Raw genomic sequence first — 26,704 nt, 5'->3', positions numbered from 1 at the left:
AATGTGGCCGTTGATGAAGGGTATCTATATAATAACAATGAAGATGTAATATAATGAAACAGGGCAACAAGTATGAATGGTTGAGAACAAATCTAGGATAACTGAAACCATAGTGGTGGGGTATATCGCTGACCAAACACTAGACAGGAAAGGGAGAAAGAGAGAAGCCGAAGATAATAGAACAAAAAAAAGACAAGATGAAGTAAAGACCAAGTTTAAAAAAAAGAAAGAAAAAGAAAAAGAGGGCCGACGAGGGTGTGTTGTGGGGAGAGCAAAAGTCATGGCAAAGGACAAGTAGTCACAGAGACCAAAAAGGCAAGCATGCTTGCTAGGTCTTCTTCTTGCCCTGGTGTGTCTTCCACTCCGCCTTGGCCACCTTCATCAACAAGTCCTCATCTTTGATGGGTATCCACGATGTTAATGCCTTCATGGCATTTTCAAAATCAGAGTCCAAGAGCACCTCTCTCAGTGCTTGGATCAAAGCTGCGCTGGTCGCGTGCAAGATATCGAGCCCGCTTGCCAGTGCCAGTGCCGGCGCCTCGCTATTCTTCTCCATTGTTGACCGTGGCGTTGCTGTCGATCTCGCTGATGAGCTCGGTGAAGACTCCTCGACGCCATCTCCCAACAAAAGAAACACGTCCCACACACGCAACTGAGCGCCAAAGGGAATAGACAGGTTGAACAGCGTCAGGTACCACCTCGTCCCATACGCGGTAGAGTCAATGTCCAGCTCCGTCTATGCAACCGTTAGTCCATACCGTTTGATGCATGCATATGAATCAATGTCTGGGGGGAAGGTGCGTACAAGTTTTTCCGCAACAGGCTTGGCGAGCCAGGTTCCGTCAAACTCACGAAGAGCAGTCATAAGGCCTTCAAACCCAGGACGGTAGAGTCTGTCCAAGCCTCGCAGCGACCACATCCGTACCAACATCACGAAACACTTTTCCTCGTCAAAGTAGCACAGTAACGTGGCGGCCAGTGAAGCCATGCCCTGGACATAGCCCGTCTCCGGAAAGTATATCGAAAGCGCATGAAGTACTCTGAACAGAAGCCTTTGGCCTCCGCGGTACCTCCGGCGAAACATGATGTGCATGTTGATTGTTCGGGGGACGTCCAAGTCGATCTGCACATCATCGGGGGAGCTCCTTTGCTGCAAGTTGTGAAATGAGTTTATGATGAATTCGGAGGAAGGCGCATTGTGCTCCTTGGCTGCCGCGGCGAGAAACGACCACCAGGCCGCACCGCGCCATCGATCCGGGATGCCTTTCCATGTTCGTTCAATGAGCTTGGAGTTCTTTACGTCGAATTCAAATTCCATGCCCTGGCCATCGGGGCCTTGTTTAACAACCCTGGCCATCTTACGCCACTTCTCAGACCGCTCCCACTCCTTTCGTTTGAGTCCCTCGGAGATCTTTTCCACCTGCGCCTCCTCCGCTCTGTCTTGCAGCGTCGGCGAAACCGTCAACATGTCGCCTGCTTCGTCCATCCATCGTCGGTTCCGGTTTTGGGGCAAAAGATTACTCGCTTGGCGCATGACGGATCGCGAGGACCGCAGCGACCGCAGGGACGTAACCGACGCTCCCGAGTGGACTGTGTTGAGAGAGCGCGCCGAAACCTTTCTGCTGGGTGTTCTGCCACCAAACGAAGACGACAAACCGATGGAGTCCCTTTTGAGTAGCACATTTCGCCTTCTAGGAGAAAATTGCGCCGATTTGAGTTCAGTCGGTGTGCCGACTCTTGAAGAAGGTCGTTTGGGTGCGATGAAGCCATATCGGTCCACATCCGCGCCGTCGATGTCTTCCCAGTCTTCCAGACCACCCGCCAACTCTGTTTCGCGCCGTGTGTTATCGGGATAGTGGGAAAAGGAGCTTACAGACCTTGGCCCGGCGGAAGCCAGCCCAAGGTTCGCGATAGGGACGAGGTCGCTATATTTCAAAAAAAATTTGCAAAGCAGCGTTAGCTTAATCTGGGGCCATGAAGATGTGAGACTCCCCCCTTTTCTGTTCAAAAGGGGGAGGAGGGGGATAGCCAAAGGACAGCATACGGGTCGTGGGAGTCCTCCTCTGCAGGAACTTCGGGAGTAGGCTCCAAGTGCTCGCAAAAGGAGAACCTGGCGCCATCTTCCCAGTTGATGGCATCGTCGGTTTGGTAGAGAGATCTCACCTTTTGAGATTCTTTTTCGACATCGGGGGAGAGGATACGAATGTCGGGGACAGGTTGCGCCATGGCGGTGCTGAAGCTTGAGCTGTTTCGCTCGTTACTGGTGTCGCCGGACATGGTCTGGTCGATCGATGAAGGAGCCATTTCTGCGTGGTTGCTGTTGTGATTGTCCGCCGGGGCCGTCGTGGATGGTGACAAATCCATTGCGCCGCTGCCGTTGTCGACGGCTGCTGCGCGTTTGCCACCAAACATTAAACTGCCGCGTTTCGAGAAGGAGAAGCCAGTCATGAAGGCATCATCGAGAAAGTTGTCGGTCGGGATCGAAATCGCAAGAGGAGCAAACTCGGCGTCCAAGTCGGGAGTAGCTGATGAGATGCCGTTGGAAGCTCCGTCAAGACCTCCCGGCGGGATGAGGACACTTTGCAGAGAGGCGTCTCGATTCTGGCCGGGTTTGTGCATGGGGGAGGCTGGGGTCGCCATTGAGCCCCGCACCAGAGGCTCCGGCTCCGTCTCCATTGGCGGCTCTTCTTTGGCTCTTTCGGACGACTCGCTCGACCTTCTGCCTTTGTGCCCGGAGTGGCGAAGGCTGCGCTTCTTGATGAGCTTTCGTGGGGAGATTGGCTGCTTAAAAACCCGCGAACTCTTGTCTGCCTGTGGCAATGAGGGAGAGTTTGCGGCGGTTGATGCAGGTGATCCTGGCAATGCCGCCCCGGCAGCCGAAGCCCTGTCAGTTTGCACCTCCACAACCAACGCTCGGCCCTCGGGCCTACTTTCGATGTGTTTGGCTGCTTCAGGTACGGCGCCGTCGCGCCCTAGCTCCCGCGTCTTGTCTGAGCAAGGACGTTGTTCTTCTTGTTTTTGCCCAGTTTCGTCGCGACCAGAGTCATCCTCGCAATCTTCCTCGTGAATCACACTGTCCGATGCGGTGGTCCCGGCATGTCCAGAGTCGCGCTTGCCATCCTGATTGCCCAAGGCGTAGGCATTGGCAGGCAACGGCGATCGCAATGCCGGGTGTTGTTCGGTGGGTGGTGCAACAAAGGGCATGAAAGCCAAGGCGGGCGGTGCAACGACCACAGGGCTCGCAGAGCAGGAGGTAATGACTGATGAACTCGAGGTAGACCGCGATATATTTGTTGCCGTTGTCCTATTTGATCTTGCGATGCTGACTGAGCTTGGCGAGCGCAGGGGATTCCTTGGTGGCGGCAGGGGAACCGGAGGCTCTGCGGGCTTGGTCTTCTCGTATCGAAAGCCAACAACATTGGTATCATCCCGAAAGGAAGCTCGCCCGGTGGACGGGCGGTTTTTGTGCCGCACAGAGGCAAACCTCGTCGGCAACATGCTAAAAATACAAGTGTGGGCCGGAATGAATGCGCACGTCCTGGTGTCTTCTTGTCACTGCCGTCTTTTTGTTCAAAAATGGCCTTTATTATGTCGCTTAATTAGGCGAGTTTGCCTCACAGACGGTTTTCTTAACCGGATTCTGTGTGGCAGTAATAAAGTGAAGTACTGTTTGCGCGGAGTAGTGACCACGATCTGGCCAGTGTGGGGACCAGGAGGCAGACTGCCGAACAAAAAAGGTCGAGTCGTCTTCTCTTCGGGCAACGTGAAGGTCGAGAGCAGCAGTAGAGCTAGTGCGAGTTCTGCAACAAAGACGGTGATGGAAAAAAAAAAAGGATAACAAGAAGACGATGGAAGCGTAGTTTGGAATTCCTTGAGGGAGGAACAGGCTGGATGAGGGCAGGATGCGCGGAGTTAATAATAAGGGAAGGCGCGACGTGGTGACACCTTCTTGGACTGCTCAATGTTGCCCAACGCAGACGATGGTGTCGCGGTGAGTGGCCCGCTTAGCAAGCCGGCGACTTATTGCTATCGCTTGCGGTGAGCAGTTTTGGGGGATTCGGGGGGCTTTGGGAGCAAGACACTTTGGTAACTCGGTCCTCGGTATGGCTTGCGCAGTACGGAGTAGACCGCCTCGATTCGTTGACGGCCACCAGGAGGATTGAGTATGCGAATTCGTGTGCTGGCAAGCGGAGCTGCAGTGGTTGCTGGACCAATATTCTGCCCTCGCCCTTTACAGAAAGTCGGTCTCGTGGCTTATAGGCGGAGATGGGTTGACGTGGTGGATGTGTATGTGTGCCTGATGAGCGGTGCTCGTACATGGGTGCAAGTGTGATGTGTATAAGCGACAATGGAGCTCCAGGCGATAGAGAGAGGGCAAGAAGCTCTTTATTTGAGCGTCTCGATTCAAAGAAAATGTCCGGGGTAGCGAATATGATGGGGAGAGGACGGGGAAGGCAAAGGGATGGGGGGGGAAGGGTTTATCTAAAACCCGAATCTGTCGTTGTGTGAGAGTGTCGGGGACTCGAGGTTTCTAACATTCATTTCCTACAAGTGAAAGCACGCGGGTCTCGGGGCAAGCAGCACAAAGGGCACACGGGACTGGTGCGCCATTGAGACAGTTCAATCTAGCAACGGCCGCAGGGGAAACAAGCAACGAGGGCTGCACCAGGGCAGAGAAAAGGGAAAGATTGGTTGTCTAATCACTATTGGGAGTGCGAGGAATGAATGAACGGGTGGTCTGGATCAAAGAGCAAAGACTCGAATGGACCAACTCGGCAGGGAGGAGAACGAAGCATTCAATGTTGCCACTGGGACCAATGACGAGCCATGTATCTTTGAAAGATGAATACTCAATAGGATGGATACGTCTTGTGGCAATTCGGTGACTGCTTTGATTCTGGTCATGTATCCAAGCTTGACAGTGACTTCAGAGCCGACGTGAGTGCTCAGCTGGACTGGTGGGGCATTCCGCCGCACGGATTGCCGGTACCTGACGATCGGGCCTAGCGGATACCGCCGCCCAAGTACCTAGGTACCTAAGCTGGGGACCGCAGTCGCTGTTCCTGCTGGCATGCACGTACCTGAGCGCCGAGCTTCTGGATGCGTGAATGGTGCCACATGTGGCCACTCAGTGCTGCCAGGGCCCATCTGCCATCCTCTGGCCGCCACATCACAGGCCACCGGGTGGCCAAGTTTAGAGCCTAACCAGAGCACTAACACTGCTGGACCTGAATTGATTCCCCCACCTTGACCGGACGTCTCTTGTCCACACCTCGCCCACATCTCGCCCACGCCTCTTCCACACTTCTTCTTCCAAGGTTAGTCCGACACATGTTGCCATCAGAATCATCGATTTACTAAATAGCTGACTAGGTCAACTGGGCACCAGTGGAGCCAGGACTAACGAAGAGAAAAGAATTTCTCTGTCCGCGGAAGCAAGCCGCCGCACAAGGTCTTCCCACTAATGCAACCATCTCTACGGAGTAGGTTCGGCCTGTATTGTCGAGGGGAAATGCAGGCGTCAGCCCACGAACGGAAAAAAGGCCTCAATATTTTTGTGTGTCTGCGTCCTGCGTGAATGAGCAGACACTGAGCCTACCACCGCAGGCAAGCCGTGTTTATGTGCACAACACCCATTTCAATCTTGCCGTTACACCAGCAAAAAGGGTCCCAAATGGACAACTCCGTCATGTCCGGAATCATTTCTAGAGTTGCTTGTGCATCGCTCTTCCCGTCCGTAGACGCTTACAGACACTACTCACTTCGCATCGCAGGGAGGCGGCCAGACGAAGACGATAAAATAAAAAAGCTGTCGTAAGCATGTGCTTGCCACAGCAGCCACCAGCAGAATCATCACAAGCTACTCCGTACAGTAGCAAGCAACATCCTGCAAGGTACCCGCCAAAAACCCTCCGATTGTACTACATACATACATACACAATGGACCCCTATTATTAGTCTCACCAGCCAATAACCGGATGGGTGGTGTGGGAGACGGTCGGTAGATTCGTCGGATGTCACCAACCGAGTTGCTCCTCGAGAGCTGAGGGGAAAGAAGAAAATACTGCAGAATTGACGTGTAAATGTGGGAAGGATATGAGATTTTTTTTTTTAAAAAAGAAAATATTTTATTACCATGGCGGGAAGAAGCACATTTTAGAGTTCCGTTACGCCTGGGGAAATTGGCTCGGTTATCGATCTGCATTATTAGATCTCCTTGCACGGGCGTTAGATGATCAGCTGGACAAGGCTTGTCTCTGGATTTTCTTTTCTTCTCACGACAGCACCGATTTGCTCTACCATGAACCCTGGCGACTACAGGTGATTGCGCCGTGGTCATCTAGCGTCAACCTCTTCAGACGGCTGACGAACAAAAAAAAAAAGACGGTAAAAACCAGCAAAAATCATGACCAAGCCAGGGCCTAGAACGCCAAGCTTGTGTCAAGTTTCAACCCTCGGTTGAGGGCTTATGGATCCACCGCTCTTCCATCATTTCTCTTTTGAGGAGACAGAGGACCACAATTCAGCAAAATGCGGAAGACAATGCGACTCCGACCCCCCCAAATGAGTAACGAGTCACCCTCTTTCCGCTATTCGACGGACCGGAACGATTACTCTGGGTCGTTGCCGAATGGCTTTGGGGAGCACTATTTTGTTTGGCCCGCCCGCTCGAGTTTTTAGTTCCACCTCCGCTTCTTCCTTGGATCTGGCTAGGGACGGTGGCACATGTAGCGGTGTGACGATGTATTGGTACACGGCGGCGGTGAGGATGGCGAGACACCCAGAAGTAGCGGAACTTATCTACAGCCCCTATAGACAACACCTTGCGAGGCCGTCGTTGTGTAGCAGGGCCCGAGACATGTTGCAACAGTCGAGTCAGTCGACTGGTCCCGGCTCGCTTCCGCTTGAGTTTCCTTCGATAACATGTCTCACGATGTTCAGAGTTCTGGTTCTGCTGAGCCGCGAGTGGTGCAAATGATACTAGTACGGAGTACTCCGTACTCGGCATTTCATCGAGGAAGGGTTCTCGTTTGCCCCGTGTCCGGTGGATGAACTACTAGCTAGGAGAAACTGCCTGCATTTATTTCACTCCCAATGCCGTTGCACTTGAAAAGGTCGTGGGGATACTAGGTCTCCACGGTGTTGACACGAAACGTTGTGCTTCTGCGCCGTCCTCAACCAACATATCTACATCATTGGCACATGGGCACTAACTCGAGTGAACAAACCTCACAAGGCGCGTTTTTGCAATCACACCAACTGTTTTGCGTTCTGGTCTCCAGTAAGCTTTTCACGGCACTTGACAAGACCGGTGCTGGATTCTGCCCGCCACATGCTCTTGCACCTCGGCTCTGCAAGACTTCAAAACGAACGCTCGCTCAGCAACTTCCATTTCCGACCCCTGTCACTATTGCCGGCCCGTCCAATCGTGACATGGAGCCCTACGCTGATCTTGGAACCATCAATCAACTTCAAATGCCGCCCCCATGCGGCCACTTTGCTAAATCTCTTACCCCGGCATCCTGGTCCTCTTAGATCCAGGCACCAGGCACCAGGCACCAGGCACACAGCCGCAACCGGCGTGGGAAAATTTTGAACTGTGTCCGAGTTCTTACTTCCGAGGAACCGGCAGGACACAATCGTTTTGCAAACGGCCGGCGCAAGGTGCGACAAGGTGCCCATGGGACGGGGCTCGATGCCCCATCAGCCGACCAGGCCATCTCGCAAGCTCCCGTCAGAAACACGACGACCCTGCGTGAAACAAAGGGAGACATGCATGTCATCTCATCAAACACTTTGCGACGTACATATGCGTGTTTCCGCAATCAGGCACAGTCTTGCAGCCGCGCATATAATAGTCTGTGGCACAAGCAGTATGTAAACGCTAGATAACAGTAGTATACTCTGGTCTAACGCGCCATGACGTGGTGTTTTGCTCTTTTTAAATGCCCTTTCCCTCCCGGTATGTAGAGTACGCCATGGCGAAAGGGAAAGATGCTCCAAGCTCAAACCTATAAGGCAATACTCTGAAACTCTGGAGCGTTCTGGCCCTTTGAATGCACCCAATTCGGGAGTTCAAGCATTATGGCATCTCGGAATCGTTTGTATGTATGGCGCGGGTTTCGTTTCATCAATGTGTCATTGTTTCAAGCTCAACTCGGTCGACTACCTCTTGTCGATCGGCTTCAATTGCTACTGCTTCCTTGAGCCGAATCTGAAATGGTATTTTGGATATTGACGACCGAATAACACCAACAGCTAGTCGAAATGGAACGTTTGAAAATAAGCAAAGGCCCAAGGCTCCAAAGTCATGATATCCAGTAGCTGCAAAAGGCGTGCGAAGCTCTGGGGAACCGGGAAACTGAAGAAGGCCATGGTACGTTGCCTCGTCTTGTCGATCTCGCTGACTGACACTGGACATATAGAGGTAGACCTGGACCAAGCCAACGCATGTATTATGCACTTTGTGGCATTGCTCATGTCTCTTACCGAATATCCATGTGGTTTCCAAGACGTTGGATAACAGGGGAATAAAATAAGACGCCATCAAGGCCAGAATCTCTGAGGACACTCCCATTATGCACCATTGCCTTTGGAATTTCCCGAAAGAACGCGCCCAGCGTCGTGGATGCGTTCGTTGGATCCTTTGCGCCTCAAGTGACGAGGTCATCTCGGCGCTATTTCCCTGAGTGCTCCGGTACTGATGCAGTACCACCGAGTCAGGAACCGTGTTCATGTTATGTGACAGGGCATTCATAAGCGGTCCAAACCCCGGGACTAGAAGAACATGTTTTTGAAACGTATGTAAATGGCAACAAACATTCTCGTCGACATGGTTTCCTCGGAGTGCGATCTGAGTTGAAGTTGATAGAGTAAACCTGGTAAACATCACACGTCGCGGATCAGTTCTTTCTGAGAGGCGGTGCAAGGGTATTTGAGTTTCTCATACTTTCTTGCCAGGAGCCAGGAGCATAAGCTATTGAGCCGGTCTTTCTTGACCAGTCCAGTGGACTGCGACCGTGTCAGAGGCCTGGATGTTGAGTAACCTGCAAATATATGACGAACGTTTTGTCATACCATACTGTCAGCCTCAGCCTGCAAATTACGAACCGTAATCTAGCCACTACAAATATTTGGGCTACTTGATACTCCCTAACTGCCATATGATGAGTAGATCGAGTTGTACCACCTAATCAGAGGAGGATTCTCGGCCTGTGGCGTTGTCAAATTCACTCGGTGCCGCACACCTTGGAACATGCGGATCGAAGTAAGCACGTACTCCGCAACGAACTTCTAATAAGAAAATCACTTCTGTTACATGTGCTCTATCGGATAGCATTGCCTCCTCCCTCCGCATCCGTCATCTCTGCCCATCCACGTTGGGACAAATAACGACGTGCCTCACCACGCCACAACGCGATGAAAAGGGTATTTGCAAATTACATCCGCCGTCTTTGTCTCTCAATGACCCCCCAAAATGGTGCCGGCACAATGAATCAATTCGTCGGCATGGATACCGTGCGCTCCTCTGGCCGTATTGCCGATTCTCTTTACAGTTTGCTTCCAGTTTCACAACAACACGGTCAACATTTACACTCATTTTGCACCAGCTCTCATCCTCATCATTGACGAATGGTTCCCTTCGTGGACCATATGCGCCAACTCCCCACGACATGGTGCTCACGGAGGCGACGCGTGCAGCCACTCTTGGCGTGATTGACTTTGCATTCTCTTGAGCCAGAAGTTCAAGTCCCCGTGGCGCAAGTAAGGTTCTCGAAGAGTTGCAAGCCCGAGAGGTCTGACAACATCGGCGGATCGCGTCGGTTGCTTCACTCGTTGCTTGTGGCAGCTGTGGTGACTCAACTAATCAGGATTCTGGAAGCGTCTACTCCAACTACGATAGTCCAAGTTGCCTGCGGCGAGCATTCGCTTGGAGACCAACATATGTTAGCGAGCGTCTGTCCCTTGGTACGCGCAACTGTTGCGAACAAGCCCTCTCGTTGTATGGACGTCGTCACGCCGGAAACTAGGGGCGCTGGGTGCCATGAGTTTTGCATATCGCCAGGTCACATAGCAAGATGCCACATAGTAAGCGTTTATCGCCTCCTGGAAACAGCCTCAACAGGCTGCAGTCAATCCCGCAAATAGGGGAGTGCATGTGGTGTACTGACTGATTGTTGCACATTTTGGTGATAAGTACATGCCAAACTAGGAGATTGTCCGGCGGTGGCGCTGGGGCGGGCCGAGCCGAGCCGGTGCGTGGGGTTGCAATTGTAACGCTGCCAGTCGGCGATATTTTACTTTGATATAAATTACTCAAAAAGAGCAGTACTAGGTTGTATGCTCATGCTGGATGGAATATCGCCCACCCCGAAGCTGGTCACAACATGACGATCTTTCTTTCGATACTTGGTCGCTCATCACAGGCTCTATCGTCCGAGACTCTGAGCGTCAACACCCTGGATTGGTTGGCAGGGTTGGTGCTACTGCCTGCCAAGCGCGTCTACCGTTGAGGCGATTGAGGATGATCAATTCAATCCAATGAACCTGTCTACAGTCCTCTATATACGGAGTAGGGTGCTACAAATCTCGGCTGGACCATGTGACTCCCTCTGAACACCTGCAAACCACAACAAAGACTGTTCAATGCTCCCTCCTTTGCATTGGAGCCTTGGGTACAGGCAAGGTACTGCTTCACTCTTGAGTTACAATGCGACCGCGGATGAAGCATGACAATGTGTTGTTGGAGGAAAGTGAGCGTATCGAAGACGAGTGGAAAAAGTCATTGTTTGCACCAGACACGATGCGAGCTATTGGGAATTTCATCGTCAAACATCGCGGCGGGCTTCCGGATGAGGTCTGTTGCCCCAAGGCCGGTTCTTTTAATATCACATTTGGCATGAAGCTTAAAGATGGTGGACCTGCCATTTTACGGTTTCTAAACCCCGGTATAATCATGTTTCTCGAGGAAAAGGTGCGGAATGAGGTGGCCACTATGAGATATATTCAGGACCATACCGCTATACCGGTTCCGCTTGTAATAAGCTCGGGAACAAGGGGGGAAGCTCTCTTGGATCGGGCCCCTTTATCGCCATGGAATACATTCACCGCGAAATGGACATGGGTGACGCCCTGGATAAGCCAGAACTGAGCGCCGTGGACCACCAATGCCTAAATCCAAGCATTGATCTCCCCAGGCTGCCCGGCTGTACCTTTCAATCCTCTTTCGACTAGTTCCAACGCCTGGCGCTCGAGAGTCATAACAGCGGCCTGCTGCACCACAAGAGGCACATATACAGCGTTGTAATTGGTTCAACAGGTGTCATTGTGCCGGCCCCGTGGCAATTCCCCGTTGTAAATTCGCATACAAGCGCTTTTGAACTTATTGCAGCAGGATAGTGACCGGTAGGGCTTAGTTTGCATACCTCACTCTACCTTGGAGTTCATCCATCATTTTCCGTCGGTTTGCTCGATCGGATTACCACTCCTAGAGTAAACTTATATTGAGGGTTTGAGTAAGCTCGTGGCTCAATCGAAACCAAAGTTTGCACGTCAAAAATCCAAGTTGTCCTTTGTCTTTTCGAAATAGTACTACCTCAGCCATCAAACACCACTCGCCCCGTCTTTGAACAAAGGCCTTCCTGCTGTTGGAATAGTCACATCGAACCGCGTTGAAACGGATGTGCTTCTTTCCATACGGCCTGAGCATCTCAAACATATGATCAACAAGACAAAGAACCACCAGTTTTGGAGCTGCAAACTACCAAATGGCATAGAGAAACCATGGTTATACGAGACTCTTGAGACATCGAGAAACAAGGGATGCCAGGAATAACGTGAGTAGCAGCATGCACAAATTCCTTTATGGGTGCTTGCTCCTAATCATCTACCGCGCCGTCAACAGATACATCGCCACCAATCCTCCAAATATTCGTCATCTTGCAGGCGCCGTACCGGAAGAACCCTCTTTCCTTGGGAATGCCGAGTTTAACGCCGGCACGAAGAAGTTCAAGTTTGCATATCCTATCTTCGAACTTTATAAACTTACCTAACCCATGAGATTGGGGCACCGGTCTTCTTCTAAATATGCCAGCTCTAGAGATGACCTTGAGACCACCGACTGTCTGCACCTGCAGTCACTATAAGCGGTATCTCGCAAAGGACAGAAGCTAGTCACGCCTCGGATCCGGGTATTGGCAAGCTCGCTTATTCAGAACACCGCAAAGGCGTGCCCTGCCGACTTTCGCTATGCTGTCACGGAAAGAGATGAGGATGAGGGCTTTTGCATGCTTGCCGAGATTCACTGGCATGCCTCCTAGGGCAAGGCCATCTTCGACATGTCTGCCATGGGCAATACCCCAGGAGCCGACGATTCTGAGCCGATATGCCATCCAATTGGCTATTCCCCCTTTCTTGGCTACGAGAACTATGAGGCCCAACGCTCCCCACGCCTACTACCAACAACGACTGGCAGACCGGAAAACCTGTCTCCTCTTCAAACGAAATACTACAGCTGCTTTGAAGAGATTGTTGGAATGCGCTGTGTTCACCTAGTTCTGAATGATTGCATCTGCGTCGCAGACTAAGCATTCCTCTTTGTTCGTCCAATAACTATTGCGGCTTTGACAACTCTTGTCCGATCAAACCAAGCAAAGACTTTTCCAGTCAGGTTGTAGCCAGCCAACGAGATGCCGTAACGGCTTAAAGCAACCTCTTGTTTTCGCAGATAGCCCGATAGACCACCAAACACATGATCCGAAATATCCCGAATCTCAATTTGCGCTTCGTCATAGCCACACTCGATAAGCTGGTTTCGGTATTGTTCCGCGGTCAAGAAGGTATACAGCGGACAGGACAGGATAAAGCCCAAAATCCGAACTGCTATAATTTGCCACATGGGTGCGTTCTCGTTCAGTATCAAGTCAAACGCCATGACATTTGCGTCCAGTGTCTTGGCTGCAAGCTTAAAGATGGATTTCCTAGAAGGGGAGAAGTGGTAGAGGCAGTCCAACGCCATGAGCCATCGCTCGGAGAAAGCCTCATCTGCCAGGCTATCCACCGATGCGTGAACCACGCTACTCCAAGACTCTGGCTTTGCTGCGTCCGCCTGGAACAGTTTAACGGCACCTTTGGACAATCCGATTGCATTCTCCCTTCCGCCCTCAAGTGCCAATGCCCCGCTGAGCCTCTCCTGTGCTGCTTGAAGCTGCTCCGCGTTCAAAGTAAGCCCGACGTAGCGAAATTGTGGCCGTGACGAGGCCTGTATGAGCTCTGTGAGCGCAATGGTCTGGTCGCCACACCCAAATCCCACGTCCAACACGGCGACGGAATGCTTGGTCTTTGAGGCGGCCCTTGCCGGCTGATTTTCGACTCCAAGGCCGGCAGCGTGTACAATCTTCTCTAGCAAAGCCCGCGTCGCCACATCAAAGTGGTCAATGCGTCTGCCGTCTTCTGTTGTCCTGTGCGGAATGCGATGATTAGGGTCGCTTTGGCTTCACTGTGTGCCTGAAAGGGGCAATCAGGTGGCAAAAAGAACCACTCACCAGAATCCGAGATTCATCCACAGGGATCGAAATGGAGTTCTCACATTGAGCTTCCAATGTCCGAGTCCGTAAATGTCCTTGGGTCGAAAAAGTGCAAACGCCACAAATGCCCCTAGTGCAATGGTAACAATACACCCGGCAGCGAAGCCCAGGGCAAACTCTCCGGCTGAAAATGACAAGGCCATGGCTCGGATGAGGTGTACATGACAGGGCTCGACTTTGGCTGCAATGATGCGTGATGTCTGATGATGATGTGGTTGTCCGAAGGTGCCGGCTTTTCCACAAAGTCCCCGATTGCGGGCCTGGCAGCGTGGGCTGGACCAATAGCAGTTGGTTGTTCCGACTCTGCGGCTTCTTCTGGTTATAGCCGCTATTGTAATTAGGGTATAAGCGATATAGTTCTCTCAATCTTTCTGATCGTAGTGTTGGCTTTACGATCACATGGATCCCGTTATTCTGTAATGGCCTCGGTCGCCAGGCGATTCTAGCAATCCCCTGCGCGCCGACTATTCTTCCGTGGTGGTCCCTGTCTACGGGCGGAGATGGCTAAACACAGCCGACCCCTTCTGCGGCCCGCTAGGCTCAGGAGCCCTGACCGCAACAATATGTAGGGAGCAGATGGGGGATATATCTAGGACTGAGGATTTAGCACAATAGAGAATAGGAGGAGTCTGTCCAGCACGCCTATTTAGGTCCTATATTTCAGTAGCCGGTACCCTGTAGTCCGTCCCTTCTCACAGCAACTGACATCTCCACCAACAACTTCTCCCCTGGCCGCCCTCCTGATACCTCACCAACCCACTCCTATACCCAGTCAACCTCGCATAAGCACCTCTCTTGAAAGCATGCCGCATATCAAGTCCATTCCCTAGCTCAAACACCGTCGACGCTGAACCAAGGATAACTGGCGTCTCCGCCCCAATCGTGACCTCAGTCGCTCTCTCCGCAATGATCCGCGCCGCCGTATCATCGGTTCGTGTAGTCTCCGCCGTTTCGTCGTATGTCTGGTTGACTATATCTTCGGCTTTGTCCCGCGAAGAATTTCTCCATTCGTCGAGTTCATGTTCCGTCATGGTGGATTTGATTTGGTCCTGGCGGTTATTTTGTTTATCTCTTGTGCGAGTCTCTCGTCAGAGGCCCAGAAGTAGCGAACTCTCTGTTATTGTCATTTGTCAGTAACATGTAGCTAAAGAGTACTATGCCAAGACAGAGGGGAAGTAGGCAGGGAATATGGAGGGATGGTAGGCTCACCTCTCGCCATTGGGCCCTCGCCTCAGGGCCGTAGTTATGCACACCAGCGGTACCGCTCGCCAGCACACTCTCCGGTACATCCATATGTATCAACGCTTTCTTATCTGCCCTCATTAGATGATTTGCGTGCGCCTCGGCAGATGCCCTAGTCGCGGCCCAGTACACAGCCGGCTCACCAGGACGATTAAAGTTGCCAATTGAAGTCGTGCGCACGGCGGATACGTCACCGAAGCGTAAAAACTGAGTACCTCGCGCCTGATCCGTCGCGCGCCACAGCCTGATGAAGCCTGATGAAGCCTGAGGCGACCGGAGGAGGAGGATTAGCATCAAAGAGGCTGGACCCAAGTCTGCGTGCAACCGTGGCGGGTATGTCACGGAGACTGGAGAATGTGCCGCTGCTCCCCGCTGCCTGTTCGTGGCTTGATGACTCAGAGAGTGATCTGTTGTATTTGCGATTCTTGATTGTGCCGCCCGGATCGTCAAAGTTGATAGGATCATTCCTGACATAGGCGAAGAGATTCAATCCGTCAACTACGCTCATGGGATCGGCAGATGTCCCCCATGGGCAGATATTGAATATCCTTGCCCTTGCGCGGTTGATTATCGTTGTTGTCGCAGTAACGGTCTGTCACTTTGTGCACACGCGTACCCTCCGCATCGTAGACATACCACGTCATCTCAGGTATGTTTCCACTATCCGCACCAACGTTCTGCGTCGAAAAGGAATGCAGACGATCGTCGTCATTCCAAGAGAGATGGCTGTATCCCGGTATATACGTCATACAGCCTTGCCGTCCCGCATCGCCCTCATATTTATACCCCTCAGTCACTTTGCCCACCCCGGTGCAGGTAAGCCTGTTACCTGTCTCCCATGCCGTGATACAGCTTTGCTCTGCATATGTGTATGTCCTTGTCCAGCCAGTGTGCCCGGCAGTATTGGGGGTATTGGACATGGTGAGCATGTTTCCTGCCTTGTCGTAGGCATACGTCTCCGTGTAGCGAATCGTCTTCGAGTCACCAGCAGGCTTACCGTCGTTGAAGCTGTATGGCGTAAGATGTTTTGACTGCGAGTCGACTTGGATTCGGCCTGTGGCTTGTACAAGCTGACCGAGGCAATCGTAGTGGTATTCTTGCGTCGAATCGGAGTCATTGACGACAATCTTGGCCGTGTCTTTTGTCTGTACGACTTTGCTCGACAGTCGTAAGTGTATGAGACGTCCTGGAGCACCGCGTTATAAGTCGTGCGAATGGTTCTTGTGGCCACAAGACGTTGTGTCTGCTCGTCGTATGTCTTTGTCGACCGCGTCTTATCACCATACATAAGGTCGGTGATCATGCCGTTGGCGTTGTACTTGATGCTCTTGGTCGACGATGTAGCAGCCCCCGTGTCGTCCTTCTTAAACGACATGAGAGCCGCAAATCGCCCTGCGATGTTGTACTACCGTCTAGTCATCCCAAGATCCGACGCCACATTATCGACGGGCAGGTTAAGAGCATTGTATCGACACTCGGTTTTGTGCTCATCCTTTTCCAACGCCGCCTCCTCGTCCTTCACACTTGACCAGTCTAACCTGTTCCGGTACTCGTTGGCATACCGCCGCGTGGACACAGTACACCCACCCAGAACGTCGAATTTGCGATTGGTAAGAAGTCCAGCCTGGCCACGGCACTGATACACCTGCTCGCGAAGGCACGCCGCTCCGGCGGTAAGAGTCGATGTCATATATCGTCCGCTGACTCACTTTAGCAAGCAGGGACCTGGCTGTATCTCCGTAAGGCGTCGTGAAAAAGGCATCCAGTGTTTGTTGGTCAACTTCCCCTTTGAATCCATCCAGGCTGTTCCCAGTACTGTCCCCTTGGTTCCCCAGAACGGCAACACCTACAGCCCGTCCAAGGGGGTCTGGGGCTGTCTGGACTCTGTTCCCATTGGCATCTATGGTCATAATGCTTGCGAGCTTAGCATAGTCGCTAACAGTGGACATTGTGCTGCCCATCGCGTTTGCAGTCTTCTTCGCCAAGAGATAGTATTGGTCCAACTCTACGGTTGATGTGTTGCCATATGCATCCACCTCACCGCTGGGGATGAAGAAGGAAGTCCGCGCAGCCTTGAGGCGGTGGCCCCGGTCGTCATCCCCAAAGATGGAACGCGATGACTGTGCCCACCGTTTGCCTTCCTCGCCGTTCAATTCAACGTATCCGCCGCCTTGAAACTGCGCGGCCAGCACTTCCATATTCACTACTGGCTTCGCGTCACCGAAAACCTCTTGTAGATGATCTGACGTAAAGACCAACTGGTACTTTCAGTCAACGACAGAAAACTCGGCTACCACCCCAACGGGCAGTGCTTCAAGCAGTCCGTTGATGTATATATCGTGCGTTGATCTGCCAGTAAGACACGATATCCTTCGTTATTTGCATGTTTGAGCTGCTCATCCGCGTCAGCGTCGAGAGGAATTTCCACGGCCTCCCTGAGAAAGCATGCGCCATCCTGCGCAAGCATCTCCCACGCATATCGGCCCTTTCCACTGATGGCAGTAGCTGGGAAGACCCTGTACTTCTGGACCTCGGCAGATAGTGGACTCTGGAAGTAAGTCTCGGACTCGGCAGCGTTGGTAAATCTCATCTCGGTGTAGCTAACAACGGTTCCCTCCTGCTTCCGTTGGTCATCGGCGTCGGGCAGCTGACTGGATGGTTTGCCATATTCCTCGAGAGCCTCCAGAAGAACGTTGCCATAGTCATCCGTCTGCAGTGTGAGGCGATGCGCGGGAATCTTGGATCGACAGCTTGGGTTGGTCCTGTTCACCCTTCACCGTCGTCCTCTCATAGTGCGCCGTGACCTCCTCTCGTCCGTCCACCCTACACACTAAACGTGCCGGCGCCGTCTGTCTGAGGACCACGTCGTACGTCTGTTGTGAGATGAGGTATGTAAAGGCAGCCTTTGGATCCGAGAGATCGGTGCTGAAGACCTCTTTTCGCCGTGACTGGCCCGCCAGTGCACGATATGCTTCTGCGGAAACAGCCACGTCAGTCCCCAACAAGGGTATTGTAGCGCTGGCTATGGCGTCGTGTCGTGGCGCATCGATCTCGTAGCTCCACGGCAAGCAACTCGACTCATCTACCCGTCCCACGCCGATGTAAAACCACTCCCATGTGAGGACGAGGGGCGTTAAAACGGCGAGGCAGTCATCGAGTCAAATTCTTCGGTATCCCACGTCTCAGCTATCTGGAAGCCACGGAAGATCTTTTCTGTGTAGTCGTAGTAACCGTTGTGGTAGGCATAACGGGCAGTGGATGATGTTTGCGTGACTTGATCCACCATCACGGTCTGGGAGACGCAAAGGAGCGGAAACGGAAGTTTAGTCGTCCAAGGTGTTCCTTGAGCCTCGTCCTCACTGTAAAAAGAAAAGGACGACTTGTAGGTACATGTCGTCTCCAGTCCGGTCCCGTTCGACCACTTCTCAAGAAGTCCGGGACGTTGCGGGCCCAAGAGATTCACAAGACGGACCGTTGAGAGCCCGCTGGTGCTCCCAGCGTCGTCGTCACCACCACCGCGATACAGATCGGACACCCAGCATAGGGATGTTAGAACATGACCTCCAAGATCAAGAATATCGACTGCCGATGTGCGATCAAGCAAGTTGAACCCTGGAATCAAGTCTCCATCACTCCAGTCGTTTCCCGAGCGGTTGTAATAAGGCCACAGCACCGCCCTTGGGGCGCACATAAAGCAGGTCGGTTGTCCCAGACCCATTATGTCGGCAAGTCGGACTCGCTGCGGCGAGAAGAGGCCACCAGCTGCCATCAAGGGAGCATTACCCATGATGATCCTGCATTCGAAAGTTCCACGGCCTGTGTTGGGCCAATAACCCACGTTTCCGTTGCGAATCTCGACCATGTCAGCCAGACCATCACTTGTCATATCGCATAGATGAATCAGCGATGTAGGATCCCCTAGAGACAGTACCGGGGCCCCAATAGCAGCCTGCGCTGGACCGAAGCCATCAGAGCCTAAGGATGAATGCCATACAAGGGAACCACCGGCCATAAGCGCCATGGAGAGCGAATCGGCAGTGTCAGTGCCGCTCAAATTGACAGAGCGGTAATCCTCTGGGTTGTTGAATTTTGGTTGCAGCTTGAAGGGCACATAATTCAGCCATCCATCGTCTTCATCGCGTTCGTAAAATCCACGCAGGCCGCCATTCTCGGTCACGACCACGACGTCTAGCGCTCCTGTTCCATGAACATCTTCAAAACGCTAGTCCTCGACGGCAGACTGGGTCATGCCTGGCAACGTACTCGCTGGGCGCGGTTCGCCAACTTCTGGGGGGCCATCCGCGCCCGTGACGTTGCGCTGGTAGTACCACCCTCCACCCTTGGACTTGGTGAATATGCCCGGCGCACCTTCGCCGTCCAGGTCAACCCATTGCGCCATAGAGGTATCCAGCCCCGATATGCGCAAATCCGTCTCCTCGACTGGCAAATCTGCAAGGTCGGTGGGCCCCTTGGTATACCCAAGTTCAACTGGCGGCATAGCAAGGGTCCAGTAGTCATTGTCTCCCTTGGGACTGTGGCCCTTTTGAACGGAGGAAGCAAGGAAGCTGGCGCCCGAACGCTCGTCTGTCTCGTAATCGAAGCATGTCGATGAGACGAGGCAGTCCTGCCTACCAAGCTCAGATGGGAAGTGGTGAAATATCAGAACGCGACTGCAACGGTGGTATGTCCGTATCTCAAAGCCGCTGTTGTAGGTCGAGAACGGGTCATGGCGACGGTTCCACGCGCTCTCCGCCTTGGTGGTAGGTCGTTCGTCATTGTGCTCGCCGAAGTCCAAGACCACCTCGAACAGCCAATCCGAAGGCCTCGTCACAGCGTTCGAGTCATCGACACTGCGGCTAGTAGTAGCGTTCCCGTACTGAATACTCTTGAGGTACCGCTGCGAAAAGGAAGAATGGGTACCATCAAATACCCCGGACTCGCACACGTTATCTTCGGGGTTGTACGTGTATACAATATAATCCCCGTGACTGTCATACTGTTCCGAAGTCAGCCATGAGAATACTTTCTTCTTTGCAGACGGTCCTGAACCTGTTTGGCAAAAGATCCGGTCGCTATCAGAGAGTCCATGGATGGCGATAATGTTGTCTGAGGAAGTCACCCTCCAAAGCGTATCAGCCCCATCTGTTGTCCTCCACTGCTCGACATGCGTCGGCTGGCCCTCTACCCGCGCACGATACCCGCGCACATTATGCCCATCAATCGTCCCGGTGGGCTTATCCGAGGGGACCAAGTCTCCTAGGGCGGAATGCACAAACACATCCGCAGCAGCATCATCATCGTAGGTCGGGACGCCCCTGGACGTCTTGCGTGAGATGGAATCAACTCCGGCTAGACGCCATCCCATACCAAACACGCCACTCGACCCAGCGGCCCCGGAGCTGTACTCCAGGCTAAGAACGGGATCGACATCGGAGGAACGTCTGAAAGAAGTCAGGATGGGGATTGTACAAGTCGCACCGCCGGTCTGAGTGTCGACCTTGACATTGAATTTCTCCAAGCTCGACCAACTACTGGCGCCGTTTGCCGTCATTCGTCTAGGATCATTATCGATACTAGAAGCGGGTAGATCATTGGCCCAATCCCCGCTGTTTTGTTGACCCACTTGGCATGGCACCAAAAAATGGGCGTGGCCACGCCATTTATACCAGACTCTGTATTGATGTCTGGTGTTAGTACCAGACCCCTTATACCGTGCGACACTTGGGACTGAGGATCGTTCGTCGACCTCTTTTTCTTCTTTAGCCTAACGCACGGCGTGTATCTGTACACGCGGTTATGCAAACTTACGGATATATCCGCCGAGGCGACCCCTCCTCCTGGCATTGGCGTGCGGGTAAAGGAGCTCATTTCAACAGCCCGTCGCTTTTATTGTTTTCTTCTTTAGGCTTCCAGACCTCGCAGGCTTAGGGAAACCACTGAGGAACACCTCGTATCTTCTACCAAGCGCTGATATGAAAACCACCATGGATGGATGCTGGTCTTTTGAGTGCACATGTGCAGTAGGATAGACGCCTGATAGCCTTGGTCGCGGACTACGAGAGCAGGAATGCTATATTGGACGATTTCGTCGGCTAAGCCGAGGCCACAAAGAGAATCAAGCTCTCATGTAAGCGCGTGGGGGTAAACACGGCCATACAAGTATTATATAAAAAGATATAGATTTATATATTGTGCTGAAAATAATAAGGTATAAAAATAAAAATATAAAGAGAGCTTTTTTATAATATTAATAAGCTTGCGCTGGCATCCTAGCTGCGGGGGGGCACGGGGGGCCGCAAGGTCCCTCGTTAAGCTATAGAGTTTAGATTGTCTTATTAGATGACGATGGTAGAGGCTGGCTTCTTTATTTTACATCCTTTTTTTCCTAGCTAGTCCTTCTTGCTAGTATTTCTCGTTCCGGGGGGGGGGGATTAGATGAGGATGGATAGATAGTCTTAGATTTCGCACGGGAACCCGACAAGGGTCTCTAAACCTGGGTTACGAGCTCCAGCAACGAGCCAACCGGCTACTACCGCATCCACATTGAGTTACGAGCCTACCCACATACATGTGTAAAGCTGTCAGAATACCCCGCGTTTCTCGGTTTAACCCTGGGCCCAAAATGTTGGTTACCGCCTAACTAATGCTATGCTATGCATGCTCAGGGGTGGGTTTTGCCACAGGGATATAGTTGTGAAGGTAGAGGATAAATACGGCAGGAGACTCTGTGAGTTGCCAGTCCGATGGGTTACTGGCATCGCCAAACACGGCCAGGGCTCGGGCGATAATCTTGTACCTCCCCGGAGGGGCGTATTGGCCCTTGGCATAAGCACCGTCCCATTCGCCTTCAACGCCCACCGCGTTTCGTGAGGCATAATAACGGGGGAACCCAGCAACTTGACCGATAGATTTGAGCCCGCGAGAGTCCTTGACCATGGAGCTTGGCACGCAGTTCATGGACAGATCCGGAGGCCATTGCACCGTCGACGTGTCGGTTCCGAGCGGACACAGGTCGAGCGGCACAATGTCCATGAGCACTTGTGGCGAAGCCAGGAGGCTAAGACGGAAGAAGAGATTGCCGCTGAATATTTGGGTAAGCTCCCCAATGCTGGCCGGAGAGCCGGGCTTCTGTCCGGATGGTGGATCCAGAAAAACGACGCTCGCATTCTTATCAAGGGGGGTGACGTTATTAGGATCGGCCCAACGTACTCTCAAGGTATTAGGATGCAGGCTGGTCGCGGATCGGAGCGAGCCGCTGAGGCCAAGGTAGGGTGCCGTCAGGTTAGTGCCGTCAGAACCAGTGATAGCGACCCAGCCGGACCACAGGGGCAGACGCGAAGCATCAAGCCCCAAGGGCTCCTCAGCCGAGACGTCAACGGTGGCCGACTGTCCCGGGCCTAGGGTAAAGGAGCTTAGGCTTAGTTTAATGTCGGCTGTGGCTTGGGCATGTTCGCCCTGACCGGGCTTGGTGCCGCCTGTGGAGAATGTATACAGCGTCGTGGCCGCCAAGTTGGAGAGTTCGTAACTTACCTCCGACTTGGCCGTGTTGGTGATGTTGAGGCTGATCGAGACTCGATGTTCTGTATCGTTAAACTCCAAGCCAGCAGGTTCCACGAGAGTCGTCGCGTGCGCAGCCTCCCAGGCGTCAATGAGACCGCCTCCCTGTTGGGCTACAGACATAAATGCGCCGTTGTCTCGCTGCGGCTTCGCCGTTGACATGAAGAGCTTGTTGATGAGCACGCCATTAAAATTACCACCACGTGCCTCGGCGACAAGAGCAACAATGCCCCCAACAAGAGGCGTAGCATACGACGTGCCTGAGGTGTATGTATACCTACCATGCTTCTCCGTCACCCAGATTCCCTGACCAGGCGCGATGACGTTGGGTTTGATGCGAAGGTCCCAGGTCGGCCCATATGCTGAAAGGTATGGCACCGTGTAGTCACTCGCGACCGAGTTGACGGAAATCACACCGTCGCCAGTAGCAGGGGCCATGGCATAGAAAAGACCCTGTTCCTGCATATTGCCGAGGCCACCAATGCAAGTGACACCACGAGCCGCGATGCGAGACGCCACCATGGCCAGCGGCCCCTGTGCCCAGCCATTGCCCTGTATGCCGGTTGAGGACACGATGATTTGCGCCCTGTCCTCGTAGGCCTTCAGCCAACCCGCCATCATATCATCCTCTGTTCCCTCAGCAGAACAGTCAAGAACGCGGTAAGCCATGAGCGTCGCGTTGGGCGCCGCGCCGACAAAGCCCTGATCCCTCGAGTATCCAGCCAAGACGCCGGCCACTTGAGTGCCGTGGCCGTAACAGTCCATTGGGTCACCTTTCTCCCCATCCTTGGAGAAGTTGTCTCCAAAAGCAACACGGCAGCCTTTACCGAAGCAGCCACCCAGGGCTGGGTGGGTGTAGTCAATCTGTTGCATGTAGCCTTTAAATTAGTATACGAAATGCTCGAGACCGTCCGCAGACGACAGAGGCAGCGGACCGGAAAACCTACACCAGTGTCAACCACAGCAATCTTGATGCCTTTGCCCGAGAACCCCTTCTTGTGCAACTTATCCACATGCGTCATCAAATGAGGCCAAAGATCGTCGGCTGCACGTTTACTAGCGCGGTGTCGCTGCGTATCCCCTGAATGCAGATTCCCCGCCGCCCCCAGCTTCGGATTCTCTTGCCCGACTTCGACTACTGGGGTTGACGCTTGTACAGGCCACACGCCTCTGATGCCTTCCAGTTCTTCCAGCTCGGCTATTGTCTGCTCGGCCGTGCTTATGCTTTCCAGCTGCACCGAGACGCCGTGGAATATATCCGAGTTGAATTTATGGCGCACTTGGCCGCCCTTCTCCTGCACATTATTCGCTAGCTGCTCAACGCACATACTGCTCTCGCACTCAACAATGTAATCATGCACACTGGAAGTACTCGGAGCTTTGGTGCCTGCAACGGCTGTTATAGTGAGCCATGCGAGCGTTGGCAAGGACAGGCGAATCATGGTGTCACCTGTGACAAGATTAAACTGAGATTCCGTAGACACTCGGAGCTGTAAGAGAAGGACGTCGTATCAGTAGTAAAACTAATCCAAGAACTTGTCAGTATTAACGAAGTCTACTAGATTTGTCCTAGACAAGGTGACGACTAGATTATATATATCTCAAACGCATTGCCGTCCTCGTTATACGTAATAACGCATAAGCATATCCTTAGGCATAACTTCTCGTTCTATATAGCTCATGTATTAATATAATACTATTACCCTGGGTGGGCTATTAGCGGTTGCATCTATATTGCAATATACCCATCACTTATTACAACATGTCAGCTTGCTTTTCGCTTCAAACCATGGGTGTGCTTTTATGGTATACTGAACGGTTTATGCGGAAATTATATAGCGTCTTTTTCCTAGCACCCCTACAAAGGTTCGCTGTAGAAAATTATGGGATAATAAAGGCAGCTGCTGTAACGGGCTGGGCCGTTGAGATGTACTCGGCTGACGCTAATACAATAACGCCACCAGATAAAGGTCTCACAATCTGCCCCTGAGTATAAACTATATAAATAGGTAGTTAGCTTATTAAGAGCTCCTAGTTCTTCTCTTCTGTAATGTAATTAATTTATTAGTTTATAACACGCTTCTGGCTGAATAAGCCCCGTGCCCCTTACAGCTGCTTTATGAGTGATTTAAGTCCCGCCTTTCTTTTTACTTCTTTTGTTTCTGCTTCAATGTGGCTGAAACAACTCGCTCAAGTGCTTCTACATGCGTTCATGGTCTGAACTGATTACACCACCAGACTCTCGAACTTTACGTGCTATACCAATTTGTGCTAGTAACTGACTCGAGCAGTCCCTGCCTTTATTGGGTTTTCGTTTACCACTTTTAAAAAGCTCTGGTAAAACAAGTCATAAACCTTGACCTAGGGTCCAGTATTACGTACAAATATATGGCTTCTTACTTAGACAGGGCCTTTTTATAGGAGAGGGGTGTATATATGCCTACGGCAGTTAATACTCTTTATCGTCCACGTGAAATTACACTATCGGAAGCTTGGTTCACTGCCAGTCTGTTTAGCTTGCTAATCCCAACCAGGGTGGGGAATTATTGCACAATTATATTTGCATAACCCCACTTCTTGAAGACGATGTTCCTGACCGGTGATGATGGCGTGAGGTGCACTGGCGTGACCGTGACCTGAATGATCGGTGTAGACCATGGGAGTCAACACGTAACTATCAGGGCGAACAGGTACGTCTCTGCCCGTCTTGACTTCCAGGTTAAAACCATGTCCACCTGGTACCACCACTAAGGAGGCGGCTCAGATTTTAATAGACTGGAAGGGCCGAGCACCAGGGCGATCTCTTCCTGCTGAAGATACAGGGATCGACTCGTTGTCTGGCGAGACAAGATGGTCATTACACTAGATAAATGCATGTGTGGGCGTGTCGCTTGCGACACGCTTAACCGCGTAAAAAGAGAGAAAAACACTAAAGGACAAGGACAGACAACATGAAGACACTGGGCTTTTGCCTACACACCTATTCAGTTTTTACAGTGACGCCTTTGTGACAGTATCCACACCGTACTTCTGACAGGAATCTATCTACGTCTATGTATCTACCGACGGCTCAGGTAGATAGATATAGATGTTTAGTCATAAAGCTGCAAGATAGAGGCATCCAGGTGCCAGGATAAAGTCGGCGCCCGGACGTCGCGAACCGTTTAAGTAAACCTTAAGTAAGCCGAGCCACATCTGGGGCGACTGATACGTGGGCACCTGGCTTCGGCGTACTACTTTGATTGGTGCCAAGCAAGTGGGACAAGGAAAGGGGTCGCGGCATTATCAACTCCGACGGAAGCCAAGAGTCACACTTTTATCAAACTTTAATTCCTCCGCCGGAGTTCTGTTTACACGACTCAGAACGTCAGTAGTAACCCGGTCGGCGGATCGGAAAGCCCGGCTTCTGGAATAAGCTTTGCGAAGTTTGTACAGAGTTATGTATGGCATTAATCCCCATTACTCGTGCCACGCCCTACTTCTTCGGGTCATGACTTCGACCCTCGAAGAACCCTCGAAAAAGCGGGGGTGTGGCATGAGTGGCAGTAGCTCCCGAGTCCCATGCGATTCTGTGCATCAGCAATCTTTGCATTTCGAAGGGCGCGGGGTAAGTGCTATAGTTAGCGTGATATTTCTGTCAAGTTATTGAGACTCATTATTAACTAAGCTTTCCCCCGAGATATTTAATACTTTTGGAATACTAATTTCGCTCAACCGTTTAGTTATATGATAATGGCTTCCCGAAGTGGACAGTGCAACTGCGGATCGGTTGCCATCTCATTGAAGGCAAATCCTTCTGAGACTGTTGTTTGTCACTGGCAAGTCCCCCAGACCATTCAAGCTGTCCACTGCAGCCGCTAACAATCACTCTCAGCCTAAACTGCCGTCGTGCGGGTGGTCGTATGTGACATGCACTGTAGATAGCATCTGAAATATGACTCATGACTAATATGAAACTCAGCTTATTCAATCAACTACGTCTTGGACGACAGCGAGGTTATAATTGACGACCTTAAACATTCACTCAAGGAGTATGAGGACCTCAATACCAAGTCTGGGAACTTGGTAAGAGTATGTTCCTAGATACCATTGAGTGCTAAATGGACAAGTTTGCTAATAGGTCTCGGTATTGACAGCGGAACTTCTGTCAAGCGTGTGGAAGGTACGAGTCGCGTCAATGTCTCTCACATTCCCCTGAACCAACCTGACAGTTACAGTGTTGCTAACGTAAAAATGGCACCCTCAGCCCGGTATACACAAAGAGCATAACTATGCCAGGTAAATTGCTGGTAAAGGCATCGCTATTTGATGAGGTAGTT

At 52.0% G+C, this 26,704-nt stretch overlaps 6 protein-coding genes across 6 annotated transcripts; 1 reads left to right on the top strand and 5 right to left on the bottom strand.

The window, feature by feature from the left end:
• Positions 1-328: 328 nt before the first annotated feature.
• On the bottom strand, positions 329-3,498 carry MAA_04773 (GTPase activating protein; the record flags this gene model as incomplete). The annotated part of the gene is made up of 3 exons (XM_007822869.1): positions 329-736; positions 806-1,925; positions 2,045-3,498. The coding sequence occupies 3 exons, from the start codon at positions 3,496-3,498 to the stop codon at positions 329-331; spliced, it is 2,982 nt and encodes a 993-aa protein (XP_007821060.1).
• Positions 3,499-10,711: 7,213 nt separating this feature from the next.
• MAA_10653 (uncharacterized protein) lies at positions 10,712-11,152 on the top strand (the record flags this gene model as incomplete). The annotated part of the gene is made up of 1 exon (XM_011412371.1): positions 10,712-11,152. One exon carries the CDS (start codon positions 10,712-10,714, stop codon positions 11,150-11,152), a length of 441 nt encoding a protein of 146 aa, XP_011410673.1.
• A 1,431-nt stretch (positions 11,153-12,583) lies between these two features.
• MAA_04774 (uncharacterized protein) lies at positions 12,584-13,729 on the bottom strand (the record flags this gene model as incomplete). The annotated part of the gene is made up of 2 exons (XM_007822870.1): positions 12,584-13,460; positions 13,545-13,729. 2 exons carry the CDS (start codon positions 13,727-13,729, stop codon positions 12,584-12,586), a joined length of 1,062 nt encoding a protein of 353 aa, XP_007821061.1.
• An 884-nt stretch (positions 13,730-14,613) lies between these two features.
• MAA_10652 (uncharacterized protein) lies at positions 14,614-17,026 on the bottom strand (the record flags this gene model as incomplete). Its single annotated transcript, XM_011412370.1, has 6 exons — positions 14,614-14,700; positions 14,796-14,940; positions 15,044-15,382; positions 15,465-15,973; positions 16,024-16,233; positions 16,391-17,026. The coding sequence occupies 6 exons, from the start codon at positions 17,024-17,026 to the stop codon at positions 14,614-14,616; spliced, it is 1,926 nt and encodes a 641-aa protein (XP_011410672.1).
• A 935-nt stretch (positions 17,027-17,961) lies between these two features.
• On the bottom strand, positions 17,962-20,379 carry MAA_10651 (CorA-like Mg2+ transporter; the record flags this gene model as incomplete). The annotated part of the gene is made up of 2 exons (XM_011412369.1): positions 17,962-19,025; positions 19,092-20,379. 2 exons carry the CDS (start codon positions 20,377-20,379, stop codon positions 17,962-17,964), a joined length of 2,352 nt encoding a protein of 783 aa, XP_011410671.1.
• A 1,100-nt stretch (positions 20,380-21,479) lies between these two features.
• MAA_04775 (Peptidase S8, subtilisin, Asp-active site protein) lies at positions 21,480-23,827 on the bottom strand (the record flags this gene model as incomplete). The annotated part of the gene is made up of 2 exons (XM_007822871.1): positions 21,480-23,249; positions 23,333-23,827. 2 exons carry the CDS (start codon positions 23,825-23,827, stop codon positions 21,480-21,482), a joined length of 2,265 nt encoding a protein of 754 aa, XP_007821062.1.
• Between the last annotated feature and the right edge of the window lie 2,877 nt (positions 23,828-26,704).

This window comes from Metarhizium robertsii (assembly GCF_000187425.2).
Source record: "Metarhizium robertsii ARSEF 23 chromosome Unknown MAA_Scf_1, whole genome shotgun sequence".
In the NCBI taxonomy this organism is placed as follows: domain Eukaryota; kingdom Fungi; phylum Ascomycota; class Sordariomycetes; order Hypocreales; family Clavicipitaceae; genus Metarhizium; species Metarhizium robertsii.
Note: the sequence above shows the minus strand (reverse complement) of the source record. Positions and strands in the feature narration are given on the sequence as shown.